Below are 16626 nucleotides of genomic sequence, written 5' to 3'. Positions count from 1 at the left end.
ACTAAACAATCTGAAATTACGATTTCGTCAATAGTCAATACACTTCATTCCCTATTTATAAAATTGCTGTGTGCTGTAAACGTTATATTTGCTTTTTTCTTGACTTAAATCAGTTTGAAAGTTTCCTTGTGTTTTTTTTTTGTATTCCATATAAGTTGAAATGAGGTAAGCTAAATTATTATCATATGAATGCGTGTATATAGTAGTAGTAGTGCATTTTTTTGTTTATTTTAGTAAATTCTCGAAATATGAAATGAAGAGGGCACTAACTACTAAAGAGTTAATGGCTTTGTTAGAAGAAGACTCAGAATGTGAAAATGCTGACTCACTTGATGTGGTTTATGTGCCGCCGGAAACAGATGAAATTTCCGATGTAGAAGACATTGATGATAGTATTATTGGTACAGAAGGAATAAAAACAGATATTGCAGGTACATATGAAATACAAGTGAATGGGAATTCTGACGATTCTGATGATGATATTCCTCTGAACCACAGATCAAAACATCCAAAGAAAGAACCAGGCAAAAATAATAAATCCAAATTTGTCCCATGTGGGTAAAAACAGATACTCCTTCGTACTCGGCAGTAATACAACATCAGTCTGATCGATATTTAGAAAATATAAAAGCCAACCATGGAGGCAAGTCACCTATTGAAGTTTTTTCACTCTTTTTTGATAAAGAAGTAAGTGAGAGCATTCGATATTTTACAAATATTTATGCATCGCAGAATAACCGTCACGATTTTGAAATGAATAATACAGATTTAAAAAAATTTATTGGCATATGTATATTATCTGGTTATCACACTCTGCCTCAAGTTGATATGTATTGGTCGAAGGATGGGGATAAAGAAGTGCACATTGTAAGAGAAAGCATGAGCCGACATAGATTTCGTTCAATCAAACAGAACATACATTTGTCAGATAACACCTTACTGAATAAAAATGATAAATTTGCAAAATTGTCACCAATTTTTGAAATAATTAACCGAAAGTTTGCACAATTTGGAGTCTTTGCAAAAAATCTTTCCATTGACGAGGAAATGGTTCCATATTTCGGGCGACATTCGTGCAAAATGTTCATCCGTGGAAAACCTGTTAGATTTGGTTTTAAACTATGGTGTTTATGTTCTGATACTGGTTATTTGTTCAAATTTATTCCATATGGCGGAAAAACTGAGAAAACAGATAATAGTTTTAGCTTAGGAATGGCAGTTGTTTTGAATTTACTTTCGATAGTTAAAAACCCACAGCAACATAAGGTTTTTTTCGACAACTTCTTTACGTCATATGCTCTTTTTGGACTATTGAAAGAAAAAGGATTCTTTGCAACAGGAACAGTAAGGGAAAATCGCACTGCTAAGTGTCCTCTAGAAGAAAACAAAATTATGAAAAAAAAAAGGAAAGAGGTTCATATACATGTCCATTCGATTCCAATTTAGAAGTTTTGGTGACAAGATGGAACGATAATTCAGTAGTGACTGTAATGACAAATACATGTGACGTTTTACCCCTTATGCAAACTAAACGTTATAACCGTAAAGAACACAAAGAAATTCTTATCCCTCAGCCTAATGTAATTCACCAATATAACCAATACATGGGTGGAGTGGATCTGCATGATAATGGCATTGCGAATTACCGTATTAAAATAAGAGGAAAAAAGTGGTGGTGGCCGTTGTTTACTAACATGATTGACAGTATGGTGGTCAATAGTTGAAAAATTTTTAAAATTGCAAATGATTCTACAATTTCCCAACTGGAGTTTCGTTCGAGATTGGTTCTTAACTTACTAAAATATAGTGGACATGCAGAGAATAGTGAAGAAACCGCTACATCATTGTCAAACTCAGTATATGGACGTCCATCTAAATTTGCTTTACCAGATGAAACTAGATTCGACAATATTGGCCACATTATAAAAAGAGACGATAATAGTGCAAGAAGAAAATGTCGGATGTGTAAAAGTAATACTATTTATTTATGTTAAAGTGTACAGTGCATCTACACCCCGAATGTTTCGAAAATTTTCATCTTAAAATTTAATTTACAGTTAAGATACAATATGTTCCTTTTTTAAAAATTGTATGCGTATTCGGCCAAAGGTGCGTATACGCACCCACCTGTTTTTCCTTTCATGAGAAAAAAAAATTCTTTTTGGTTCTAAATTAGTCTTAATTTATGTGTTTTTAATCCAATCTAATAAATCAATTCTCAAATTTCTCTTTGTTTATTGTCTCGGCCCTTAATGAACTCCAATGCTCGATTGAATTAAAATTTGAGCGAAAAGTAAATTGAAGTTCACTTACTTAAATTTCTCCTACAATTAATTCTCTTAAAAGGTCTTAAACAGAGATAATAATAATAAATTATTTGATTAGTTTACTTAATGCAATAAATGACGACAGAAGGGCCTGAACTGAAACACAAAAGATTTATTTATTTATGTTATCTGGATTTGAATGACAAATAGCGGTATACAATATTTGACTAGCGCACGGCGCTTAACTTTTGTTAACGTGAATAACACAAACAGCTTCTATAGCTCGGCCACGCTCGGCAGCATACCACAAGCAACGCATTCGGAACTTTTCGATCTCACAAGTGCGTCGCTGTCGGCTATCAACTAATCTCGATGGGCCTCCTTTCATATTACTGCTAAAGTCATCCATACACGCTAAAACAATTTATTCTTTGTGCAACATGAAGTTGATATAAAAAGCATTATTTGAAAATGGCGTATACCAATACAAAAAATTTTAAGAAATTAATATAAAACTTACATAACTTATTTAAATTTAATATTTATTTAGATATATTATTTCCATTATTTTTGTCAAGTTATGTTTGCGGTTTCCTTTAATTTTTTAGAGTAATTGTAAAGTTCCGCTGATAAATCGCAATCCCTATTATTATCACTACAAGAATTTACTGTATTTTCTTTCTAATTTGTTGTTTAGGAAAAATATAATAAACGAAAGAATAAAAAATAGAAACAATAACGTAGATAAAACAATTTAGATAAAAGTCGATAGTTTTTGGGCAGTCGCCACATTTAAGTTTGTGTACGTCACTGTGTAAGTGCTTTTTCTTTTTGCTCTTGTTGTTTTTAATATATTTGCCTAATTTGTTGTTAACAACTTAGGCAAATAAGTTCTAAAAGCTGGTGTTATTCCTTTCTTTTACAACAATTTATGCAAATATATCAAAAACAACAAGAGACAATAAAAGCACTTACACTTACAGTAGTGTACAAAAACTTAAATGTAGCGACTGCCCAAAAACTTACATCGGTCAAACCGATAGAACTTTAAACAAAGGTATAGCAGAACATAAAAGGGCTTTCAATAATAGAAAAACAGATTCTACGAACGTACTTCACCTTTTAGACCATAATCATTCTTCATATTCACATCTTAAATAAGGAGCTTAAGCTATTTTTATTAGAATCTATGGAAATTAGCAAATTAAAAAATAAAGACATAATTCTGACTGACCAACTTGAGAAAAACAGTTCTCCCATCCTCAACCTATGTATTCAAGTAAAGACTAGAAAGTGTAAACACATACTAAAAATAGATTACTTGAGAAAGGCACTCTGTCGAAACAGCTATAGTGATAAGATATTATAATAAATTTTGTGGGTGTTTTGAAAACAAAGTTTTCAGTGTTTTATTGTTTATCCATCAAAGGACTTTATAAATTTGAATACAGTTTTTAAATCTATAGATATTTCTATATATAAAATAACATATTGAGTAGAATTTGGCGGCGAAAAGTGTTATTATAAAACAACAATTTCCAATCACTACTAGTATATGTAACATTTCGGAAAGACTAGTGCAAAAAAGACACAAAAGAAAATAATAGTCGGCAACCGCATGTCGATAAAACAGAGATAATCGACAGATAGTTCTTCTTTACTGTCCATGATTCCATATTCCATGCCGTAGCACTGACAGAACATACCATCTCGTAAGCATATTTTTAGTTTTTTTTTTGTTTAAAATTGTGATGTTTATTTCATGAGAACTGTCAACATTATCATTAAAAATAGTACTGAAATAATTATATTTTTTACTCTTACAATTGGTTTGTTATGTGTGTTCAGTAGTTACAATGGTACATCAAGAATACTGAAATTCCATTTCCATCTAGATCTTTAGATTCATAATTTCCATAATAATTCAAAAAACTCAGAAATCACATGAAAACAGAACAGTATGAAAGATCTACACCTTACACACCTTACTAAAAATCCTACACGAAATATTTAGACCTAAATGGACAACATTTTCTACAATTTTTATAATTTAACGTTAACTTTGAATATAATTTTGGTATTAAAAGAATTCTCAAAAGAATAATCTTTTCTTCTGTATCATTTCGAGGTTATACCATATTTATAAAAAAAAATATGTCCGAAATACGATACATATAAAATGTATAGTAAAATACATACTTGTATTATTGTAAATAAAAATATCATTTGGCAAAAATCATAAATTATTGTCAATATGGAGCAGTGAAAAGGAATGGATGACGACATCACTGAGAAAAAGTGACATCTTCGACGTTATACCGTAGATGTGTCATCAAAAAATGCTTGGCAGTAACTTCTGCTTGGTTCTTGGCATAGGGACAAACCCCCGTACCTAGAGAAGGCCGCTTTGGTGTGGTCTCGGGATATTTCCCCAGAATGGGTATACTCGACGTTCCCGTAATAAATTAGATTTTGACGCTGTAACTCGAGCCTCTTGTTCGGAATTAAAATTATAGGTATATAGGTATATATAATAAGACGGTTTCCCGAAAACTTTTGGTGGCCATTTTCCCCATGGTGTTGGAATGGAAAGTGAAATATTTAGAAGCAGTTCTTTATAAAGTTGAATTTTTTAGATTCTGAGATTTGAGAAACACTTTTATGTTTGATATCAGGGCATGAGTTTACTAAAGCAATCTTTTTTCTATTTTCTTCAGCAACTCTGTTCATTCCATATGTTAAACAAAATAACGTGTATTAAGTTGGTATAAAATATTTTTAAATTTTGTCCTGCCTTGACCATATATGGTGCAGCCTTGGATAAAAAAGCAATAATTTATGGATAGGAACAGCTGCAGGAAGAACAAATTTTGATATTTCTTCTTGTTCAAAACGTGATATCGTTGCAGAGTTGGTTTTTTCCAATTGCTTGCATTGGTACATTAAATAGGATTTTGGTAAGATCTGATCGCTTAGATGAGGATTAAATGAGCGATATATCTTCCTGACGAATATGTGGTCTCGCCTCGGACGTAGAAGTAATTGTCACTAATATTAGTTTTTATATTATTTATTACTGACAAGTATGACGAGTTGGTTTCTCTTTAGAGTCCTTTCACTTGGAATATTCAATTTACAATATATTTTTTCTGGAATATACAATTTACAGTATATTTTTTTTAAAGAAATTAAGTTTTCATTGGATAATTTTGAAAGCTGTGTATTTGAAGAGATTAATGCACGGTACAAGTTTTCATTAAAAATATCTTTTTCGTTTCCTTATCCTTTATCCTCTAATTGCAGATATCAAAAAAATAATTATTTAACTTTGTTACACTGATACATGCATGGACACCTTTAGAGTCCTCAAGAGCCTATGCAACAGCACTGCAACACTACAGAAATCTCTACTCAAGAGTAGCTAAGTGGGGCCTCTTCTAATAAGCCAAGTGAAGTGAGCAAAGCAAAGCCAGCGCACCACGAAATACATTCAGTTCAGTTTAGTCAAAGGTTCAGCGAACGACGAAGTCGGTGTACTTGAGCGGTCGACTTGGGAAGTTAAAATTCGTTTCTCTTCGTTTAAAAACTCTTCGCGGATATTAATCGAAAATGCCAAACAGTAGACAAAAGTGCGGATGAACTTTATTTTAAATACTTTACGATTATATGAATTGTTGACGTTTTAGTCGGACTTAAACAAAATTAATATATAAAAAAGCAAATATAGCTCAGTTTAGGGTTAATAAACAAGTGTTTTACAATGGCAAGTTTTGGATTTTGCGTGTACTATTCAATTTGTTATTATATATGGTTTTTGGCATCTTTGGTCATGGCCAACGAAGACGTTGTTAGTGTAAATAAACCCATAGTTAAATCTGTCAAGTCTTGGCATTTTTCTGCAGGTGAGTTATCTTAATATTTTTATTGCTAAAACGTATTGTGCGTTTATGAAATTTAAGTTGATATTAATTGTATAGTGTTCAATAATCTCATTCGATAGATATATTAAAGTTATTGAAACTTCAATAAACTATTTTAATATAAACTGTCACTTATAATAACAAAATATAACGGTAATATATCAATATTATGCACTACAAAAGTTTATGTAAATATTATATTTATTATTAAATACAAAGTTTAACACTATGTTTAACCTGTTAAAACGTTTACCTGTTTCTACAAATTTTAGCTGGCTGAGGTTCTGTTCAACTTGTTTTCCATCTAGTTTCTGGTATGCCTCTTTTCTTTTTATCAATTTGTGTTGGTCAAATGAAGTGCCAAGCCATCTTAACTACATATTAAAATCTTTCCTGCTTTCTCTACTTGCTCTGGGTGCCTCAATGTTCCATGTATTGCCAGTGTTTAGTTTATAATTATACATTTATGACTTTATATGAGAAGAATCAACAAAAGAATGGAAGTATTGGAAACCATCAAGACACGAAAGCTGCAATACCTGGGGCATGTTATGCGTAATGAGAGATACAACCTACTTCAATTGATTATACAAGGGAAAATCCAGGGCAAGAGAAGTGTAGGAAGAAGAAGAATCTCATGGTTGCATAACTTGAGGGAATGGTACGGATGCACATCAATTGAACTATTCAGAGCAGCAGCATCTAAGATCAGAATAGCCATGATGATTGCCAACCTCCGTCGCGGAGATGGCACGTGAAGAAGAAGACTTTATTTCAAGCTCTCTCCCTCTCCAGTACAATAAGAATTTTCGGTCTAAATTTGGATATATGCCTCCTCCAATTCTATCCATATATTTCTATTCTGGACTTCTGTAATCTCTCTATTTTCCCTGCTAATTTTTTGATATCCTGATACCATTGTATTAAAGACAGTCCAGTTCTTTTTTCCAGTCCATGATTTCCATTCGCTTGTATTTTTTGTCCATCTATCAATGGCCATCCTAGCCATAAGTATGCCCTTCCTCCTCCATTTTAATTTGACCACTGCTCGTTATTTCCCCAAAAATACCAACTTTGTTATTCTTCCTTTTTAATATAGATACTTTACTTTGTATCGTGAAATAGTTTTAACTGTACCAATATGCATGTTTTTTTCAAGTCTGGTCAGTCTTTTTCAATATTTTCAACTCATGATAAAATTAATTATTTGCAAGGAGTAAAGGGTGCACAAAGATGCCTTGATATGAATCTAAAAGTATATGTTTGATTCATAGATTTCGAAAACGCTTTCGATAAAGTGCAACTCCATAATATATTATAAATTCTAAATACAAAGGATGTAGACAGTAGACATAAGAATAATCTCTTAAATCTACACTGGAATCAGACAGCAATGGTTACGATCAAAAATCAAATGACCCAAAAAATAGAAATTATTCGAGGGGTTCTTAAGAACTGCATATCGTCTCCTCTATTGTTCAAATTGTACAGCGAGTCCATTTTAAAGATTTTCTGTTTGTTTGGATTTTCTGAGTATTATTTTCTGATTATATTATTTTTATAATAGGTAATGGACTTTCGCCAGACTGCCAATTGTGACGTCTTTATAGTGGATTTAAAAGTACAGGAGACTTTCAATGTTTATGATTAAGTATTATAAATTCAATTGATATCTTTCTGGTCAATTCTTATCATAATTGCTATTTTTGTTCGATTGGCGTATCGATTACAATTGCATAAAATACGTTATTGCAGAATATTAGGTAAATAACCTTATAACCAAATGTTTTGATTTACCTACCATTTCAAAAAGTTGCGATATATTACAGATGTTTTCATCATAAAATAGAAAATCCTGATTAGATAAGAATTTTCAAGATCTAGTAGAGTTCGCATAAGGGAATCCGCATAAATTTTGATAACACCTACGTTATCTTTACTTACCTAATCATGATAATTGAACAAGTCCTAGCTTGTATAATTATGTCAGAACCCAATTCAAACTTCAAAAGGAAACTGCGATCTCCCCAGTCTCCGTTTTATGGTCCGTTCTTTTTAGCTCTTAGTTTAGCTCTTCTTGGTGTCTCTGTCTTACAATTGAACTTCAGAGCAGCTTAGTGGTATGGCTTTTAAACTGAAAGCAGACACGGAAAATATAGAATTTATATATCTTTCTCTTTATTAGGTTATTTCAATATATTTTATATTGTTAACAATTCGATTTCAAATTACGAATTTTCGTATATTTACTCAACATAAAGTTTTCTAAATATACTAAAACTCATGAGAGGAATAGAAGCTGTGCCAAACAATGAGAAACTACCAGATAAGGCAAGGGGGACACAATACATCTTAATAGGTGTAATTTCTACCCTAAAAGTAGTAAGACTAACAATACCTTTTATTATGTTTCCATTCTATTTTCCTTTTTTTTTAATATATAAATTTAGTAACGCAGCAAACCAAACATTTTGTAATAATTTATGTAAAATTTGTAATAATTGATGTGCCACAGATATATAGTTATCAAACATTTTCTAAAAATAGTTACACAATAGGAATATAAAGGAATAAAATGTTTTTACAAATATTAATTTACCTACCACTGAAATTTCTTATGGCCCAAAATTCCTTTATCTTTCTAAAAGTCAATTTTTGCACTCTAAAGTAAATAAAAATGTCGATAAGCAAGACAAATGAATGCCTCCTGATTTTTTTACCTACCTGCTAACCATTGACAGTCGGAAATGTGTCTGCTCTAGTAATGTCTTTTAGTTCAGGCGATTGTTATGTTTATTGTTCTTCATAGGCAAGCAAACAAAAATACAAAGTTATAGTTTTTATTTATTTAGAAATATTGATCGTTTTATAAGGTGTAACCATCAATTTTTTGTATAATTTTAAGATTAACATATATATTTCCTTTTTATAGATGTGTCTAAACTATAAAAAAACTTGACACAGAACAGGAATGCTGGTTTTGGTCTTTTTTATTGCATTGCTTCCATTCCTTATAAATCAGTTATAATTATTCCGATTGATTTGTATTTCCTATTTTTAATGTACTTCTTCTTTTTCTTCATTGATACCTCTATGTAATGTTGTCACTACATTTTTTCTGTTCCTTTTTCTGTTTGTTCCTTTATACACTATACGTTACATTTTCTTCTAATATCTTCTTCGATCTCTCAGCGTATTTCGTGTCATTCTTCTTATTACTCTCATCTCTACCGTTTTCAGTAGACTTTGTGTTGTGGCTGTGTCGGGTATTGTTTCTGATGCATATGCCATGATTGGAAGCATAGCTTCTATGGACGTAGCGTGGATCTCACTGATGTGAGAAAAAATTAAAACTGTAACGACACATCGCGCGACCATAAACTGCATGGAGTAGTAAAGGCAGTGCCATGCGTGTTTATTAATAATATAAAATAAAATTTACTATTTTTGATGGGAATACGTCACAATTTAAATTTAAAATAAGGTTATTTTTATAAAATAAAATACAATCTAATCATATCGAATCGATTAACGAATTGAATCGAATAGATTATGGAACCGAATCGAATCAATTATCAAATCGATCATCGAATCGGAATCGAATCAAATCTAATATCGAGTATAGTCAAATATATAAAAGTTATACTGGAAGGAAAAGTACAGGGCAAAAGATCAGTAGGAAGACACCAGAACTCGTGGCTGAAAGACCTGAGGAGATGGTTCGATCGCTTATCCGCAGAAATCTTTCGCGCAGCAGTTTCCAAAACTACAATTGCCATTTGGATCGCTAACCTTCGAAAGGAGACGGCGCCATGAGAAGAAGAAGTCAAATTTCGAATCGAATCGTTTATCGATCCTGATTGAATTGAATCTAATTATTGAATCAAATATCGAATCGATTATCGGATCGAATCGATTATCGAATCCAATACAATAGACTATTGCTCCTTGCTAAGACTATAAGAATGCTTTGCTTCCTCTCCTAGACCACTCTCAGAGTGCCACAACCCGTTTTTGGTCTTACACGGGTTTTATAAATTCTTGACTTCGTCTCGGCGTTAATATGTCGGTTTCCTTTTTGTACTTGGTCTCTCACTTCTTTGTCCAGGTCTACATAGCTAGACACTCTAATTCCAAGGTATTTTATTTCCATTACTTATTTAATACTGATGCCATGGAATTCTATTATACATCTGCTTGGTTCTTACCTGATTACTATTGTTTGAGTTTCTGAATTGAGATTGTCATATTAAATTTTTTTACTCTTGTAAAAAATTCGACAAAATATAAGCTGTCGTAAATATTTGTCCTCTAGTGTTTTCAAAAGTGTATTTGTATTGTTCTTTGCGAAGGAAAGATATTTCGGTTACGCTCCAGAGGTCCGTCAGAAGGACTCCGTTTTTATTTCTGATATTTTCATTATATCGTTGTTTTATTCCTGGAACTAGATATATCATTGAAAACATAGGCGTTAAAATCACCCATAATAATTATAATATATTTGTCACTTGGAGTCTCGTTTATTACAGCCAGAAAGTGTTCATAGAAGTTTTCTCTTGTGATGGCATGTCAGATGCGTAGATTGTTATCACATTTAGGGGTTTGACATCCAGTTTGACTTTTACACTAACTATATTTTCAAAGATATTGTACTTAATGTAAAAATTTTCTCTGCAATAACAGGGAGACTCCTTCTTTGGCTCTGGTTTCTTTCGCAACACCATGGTAAATAATCAGAAAGTCATCCAGCATAATTTGAGCCTTTCCTTTTTTCTTCGTCTCTTGTAGGGCTGTATACCCTTCTTTCTGTAGGCGGATTTGTTTTTGTTTTCGGGTATGCGTATTTCCAAGGTTCATGAAGCTTTGAAACATCCCTACACAAGTACACAGTCGGCAAAAGTTGATTACTTACGTTTACACGATTCAAAAAAGCTTCAACTTAACAATTCATGATGGCTAATCACTTCAACAAAACTGATTATGGAAAGAAAGTTTCCCGTTATACTTTTTATTTAACTTTTATTGATGAACTTAGTCGGTCTACTAATTTTTGCGAATACGCCGCAAATTAAAAAAACCATTACGACACTTTTTTACAGTTTTGTAATATCGATGTTTATATTTTTCATACTTCTTTTTCGTTTCATTCATTTTTGTTTTACATTGTATATTTTCTGTACGCTTGGTAACATGCTTAACATACAAATCTTCTTTGATGCTTTGACTTCTTCTGTCGATTTTAAGATAGTAACCTTTTTCAATATTATTATCCTCAATTGTGAAATTCTTTATTCCTTATGTAAATATGTAACCGTTCATTTTTTTATGTTGTTTGATAAAGCACCCATACTATTGCATATTGTCGTCAGCGTCTGGTTAGTAGTGCGTTCATGTAAATCTGCCCTAGGCTTTGCAGACGGTCCTGGCGCCATAGGGCTATTAAGTACAATTAGAGGCGGTCAGTCAGATGTGCAATTACCCCTCAAAAACGCACGCAAGCCGACCCATCAGACCGCGGAGACCCATATTTAAGAAGAATACCTTATACAAACAACGAAAAAGTGGTTTATTCAAATTTAATTAAAACTGGGTGTGTGGTTTATATTGTAGAGGAATACATAATCGATGGGAAAAAATTGATGCGAGATAATGCAAATTTGTCACAATTTGGGTTTCGAGGGTATTGGGTTTGGGTGAGAGTTTAGTCCAAGCTCTAGAGAAAAAAACATGCATTAATTAGTGAATTTTTGAAAACAGCACAGTGTTATGAAGGGCAATGACTGGAGTAACCTTCAAGTATTTGCATCTAGAAATTGTTGGTTATAATTATTTTATGGCATTGTTAAGGTGCAAAAACGGTGTTTTTTGATTATTTTTATTTCTATTGTATCAAATCAATATCTAATGAGCACAATATTGCTAATGCTTTTGCACTATACTTCAAGTCAGTTGATAACATATCATCTGATATGAAGATACCTAAGTTTCACGGAATTTTAGAGTTTGTTGAGATAACTGAAGAAGCTATTAGAGCTACTGTAAAGAGATTAAAACCCAAGAAATGTACAGGAAAAGATAATCTACCTGCTTACACCTATAAGGGGTGTATCGACTATCTTGTGGAACCATTAAAGGCTGTATTTAATCTAGCTTTAAAAACTAATACCTTTCCTACAAAATAAAAAATACCATTACAGTCAGGGCCGCCGCTACCATGTGTGCCAAGTGTGCATCGCACACGGGCGGCCAACAATAGGGGCGGCCAAAAGCAGTCCACTGATGATAATACTTTTTTAAAACGAAAATAATGAAATATTAATGATTCAGATAATTCTATGAACTCTAATATTCCAATTAATGATAATTATTCAGTACGTGATAATACTTAAATGCGTTTCATTTATCATGTATACTTCTTTTTTTCATCAAAAAAATGTCAGAAAATATTATTTATTGTATGAACTGCCGCCCTTTTGCAGGTACAGTCATAAAGCAGTTTCGGGAATACTTTTTAATTCAAAGAGGCTGGCGGCTTTCGGACTTCAGTTAATTGAGATTTCACACGTAGATACTTTACAAGAATTTAGGCAAGTGGTTGTAAACTTTTTGTTATAATATTGTTCCTATGGTTATGTTTATGGATGGGTTATTATGTATTATGTTCTTATGTCTTAGTTGAGAATTCAATGAATTTAGACACCCTTTTGATAAAAGATTTTGTTTGTAAAATATAGTAGTGTACCCGTTTCTTTTGCACAGAAGGTACTGTATTTCGAAGTAACGTCGAGATCAGAGCAATTTTATTCGTATACGCGTTACGGCTACATATTATTTGGATAAACATTATTTGGACAACTTATCTACAGTGTTTTTGGATTTATTTTGTTAAATTCGCCCGGCTTCGTTCTTAAGTGATAATTTCAAAATGTCCGAAAGAAAAAGAAAACGACTTTCAGGTTTTTAATATAGAAAAATAAAAGAGGCAAAAACTAAGGAGAAAAAAAAACTTAGCGGTGCACTGGAATCATTTTTGATGAAAAACATACATGAAAATATAGAAGACTCGGATATAAAATTAGGACCTTCAACTTCAAGCGAAGTCCAAATCATAGAAAAAAGTACCAAACAATTGAATATTCCTGCGAATAGAGACGGATGATTTGATGACAATAATAGCGATAGTGCGAGTGCTGATGCTGAAACGCCTGAACCTGAAACCACCAACCAAGACAGAACAATTAATGTTCCAGTTAATCTGGATTGCAGTGTAGGAAGCTCCAGCATATACTTGGTTTCAGATGATCCCGGAAAATGGCCTGCAAATATGAATCCAAGTGAAGTTCAATTTGTTGTTGAAAATTTTCCCCAGCAAATTACAAAAATTAACTTCCCCAGAGATACAAATAATAGGAAATTTTCAGAAACTTATTATTATCGCACATTACCTAATCAAGACCAAATTCATCGCCCGTCGTTACTTTACTCATTATCACTAAATAATGTTTTTTGTGCACCTTGTAAACTGTTTTGTTGTGATGAAAGCAGCCGACAATTACTTAGTGGAATTAATGGGGTAAGTGACTGGCAACATTTAGCTATTATTTTAAAAAGACATGAATCCGGTGCAGCTCGTATAAAATATTCTCAAAAACTGTTTAAACTATCTACCACATTAAAAAAAGGATTAACAGTTGACTCTGCTCTTCAAAAATTATATGAAATGGAGAAAAAACATTGGGGCGCATGTAGAACAAATAACAATTGTAGTAAGATGTGTTTCTGCTTTCTGCAATGTTATCTATAGAAGATGAAGTGTGTGCGACATTGAACATTAAAGATATTGTCAAAAAGTTTTCCGAGACGAAAGCCCGAAAAGTGCGTTTTTAGCTTTTTTATGTGTTTATGTTTGTATTCACGGTTTATTTTAATTAAATGGACGTTTAAATTAGGATATTAGGATATACATATTCTGGACGTTGGATCATGGTTATTAAATTAGGATAATGGACGTTTAAATTAGAATATTAGGATGGGATATTAGGATATTAGGATATACATTAGGATAATATATGGACGTTGGATCATAGAGATTAGTCTAAATGTTCAAGTAAGTATTTATCTATTTACAAATTATTATTGTTATATTATGCATCTTCTGCACATTTCTTTAAATAATAGTATGTATGTCTAAAGTGTTGGAAGGGGGGCGGCAAATATTAAGTTGCACACGGGCGGCCAATACCTTAGCGGCGGCCCTGATTACAGTTCCTATTTTTAAATCTGGTAATATAAATGATGTAAAAAATTACAGACCTATTACTTAGCATTTTAAATTCTCTTGCAAAAATATTTGAATCTATCGACGATACACAAATACCTTGACATAGTGAACTCGCACTGTGTGACGTCATGTGCGAAGCAAAGTTTCTATTAGAACACTAACACTTGCCCTATTAGTCGGTTAATATCAAATATATAGGCAATCAAATAATATATAAGCATGCTTATTTGGCCCTTTATATTATAATATGTGTAGTTTACAATGTTCTTATTTTTTCTTGGGTATAGGTTTTCTGATTATTGAAAAACAACAAAACTTTTTTCGATGTTTCGCTACATAGTGTGTATATTCATATTAATGTAGGAATATAATAGTGTCTTTTCAATTAATGAGTATAAAAATTAATTCTATTTTATACATATTTTGATGGTCGGATTCATTACTGGAATATTTCCAAAATCGTGTATTGTGAACAAATTATATAGAATATTAAAAAACACTTTCTGAATCACTTATTTAACATTTAAAATTAGAGAAAATTGTTTTAAATTAATATGTTACAAAATATCTTAGAGTTTTGACTTGAGTTTTCCAACATTAGCTTAATTTACAATGTTTCAGTAATGAATCCGGCTGACAATTCATAATAAAGATTTATTGAATACTTTAAACTACATTATTAAAATTTATTTCTTAAAGCTAACAAACTTTAACATATTTTTGTCTAGTTTTCTTTAACAGTTACTGAAACTAATCTGTCTGTTCATTTCTTTTAATCTTATATATGTGCGTCTCCTACTGAGATACAGGAGTACCACAAATAGTATCGTGTTATTCTCAAGCTGAGCTAAAGTTTTCTGTGCCAGCTGTTGAAAGATTTTAGGTTTTTTTGATAAATTGCTTTCATGGATTGTACAAAACAATGATTCCATTTTTAGTGTAGTTTCCCACAATTCTTCGTTTGGGTACAAAAGAGAACCTCTGGTTTGGAGACTGTCTGTATCTGGTTCCATATATGTCTCATAAGTTTTTATAGGGTTTCCTAAACTATATTTATGTTTGAATTTGTTTGCAACAAAAACCAGCAACATACTTCAAAGAGTCCCGAGGAATTTTTTCACCTTATAATTGTCTGCGACTTTCAAAACGTCATCGTCAATTATATGATCCTCCTCCAAGTAGTGAGCTTCTATAAATGTATTTTGAAGTATTTTGTCCTCTTTAGACTGAGATTATTTCGAACCTTCAGTTTTTTCTATCAAATTAGACAGCATCTTTTGTGTCAAGCAAATATCTTCTGATGCCGAAATATCGCTTGGCAATTGAGGACTTTCTATTGAGCTGTTACTTACGCAGGATTCACTAGTTTCAATAGTATTGCGACATTCTGTAAAGATCGCCGCCGAATGTTTTCCCAAAGTATTTCTCGAATATAAGAAAAAAAGTTCTCTAGCACGTCTTGATTCAATCTCGAAGTTAAAATATGTCAACGTTGTATTTTGCTTGTAGGTACTCTTTCAGAGATCTATTAGTAAGCAATATCCCCTTTTGAAATGGAATAAATCCTTTATGGTTACCAACCCGCATTGAATTGACCATTTCTGACATTTCATCCAGTAGACGTGACTGTTTATCCATATCTGTACCATATACATTTCTTGTTGGAGAATTGGCAATGAACTTACATCGAGAATTTAATAGAATAGACCAATCATTAAATAGCTGAACAATTACAGCAGCTTCTTTCCAGCATCTTTTGGCATGTATTTTTGTATGTATTTTTTGTATGTATGTATTTTGTATGTATTTTTTCTCCAGTATAACTAATAGCTTTTGCCACATAATTTGGCAATAATTGAACTGTAAGTCTCACTCTTTGCATCATAGAGCCTTTTAAACAGAGATGATGTAGTGTCAATTAATGAGCAATTGTCAATTCTGAAGTTGATATATTTAGTAGCGCTTCAAATTAATCCTTGTTGATTATTTTAATGTCAATAATAAAACCATGATCAATTACATGGTTTCGGGCAAGTTTAATCAAATGTGAAGGATCCGCAAAAACAAAAATATTTAAAGACTTATCACAGGGGTGATTAATTTGTAAAAACAATTCATCTATCGGGACAGAGAATTCTACATCTCGAACACCGTAGTA

At 32.1% G+C, this 16626-nt stretch overlaps 1 protein-coding gene across 1 annotated transcript in view; it reads left to right on the top strand.

Annotated features, from left to right (window-relative positions):
- The first annotated feature begins 5709 nt into the window (after positions 1 to 5709).
- Positions 5710 to 16626, top strand: part of LOC140443927 (uncharacterized) — a 119144-nt gene continuing 108227 nt past the window's right edge. Inside the window, exon 1 of the mRNA XM_072535439.1 lies at positions 5710 to 6169. Coding sequence (XP_072391540.1) covers positions 6028 to 6169 — 142 coding nt within the window. The 5' untranslated portion in view covers positions 5710 to 6027. The remainder of the gene's footprint in view (positions 6170 to 16626) is intronic.

This window comes from Diabrotica undecimpunctata, chromosome 6, assembly GCF_040954645.1.
Source record: "Diabrotica undecimpunctata isolate CICGRU chromosome 6, icDiaUnde3, whole genome shotgun sequence".
NCBI lineage: Eukaryota > Metazoa > Arthropoda > Insecta > Coleoptera > Chrysomelidae > Diabrotica > Diabrotica undecimpunctata.
This window is presented reverse-complemented; position numbering and strand designations above follow the sequence as displayed.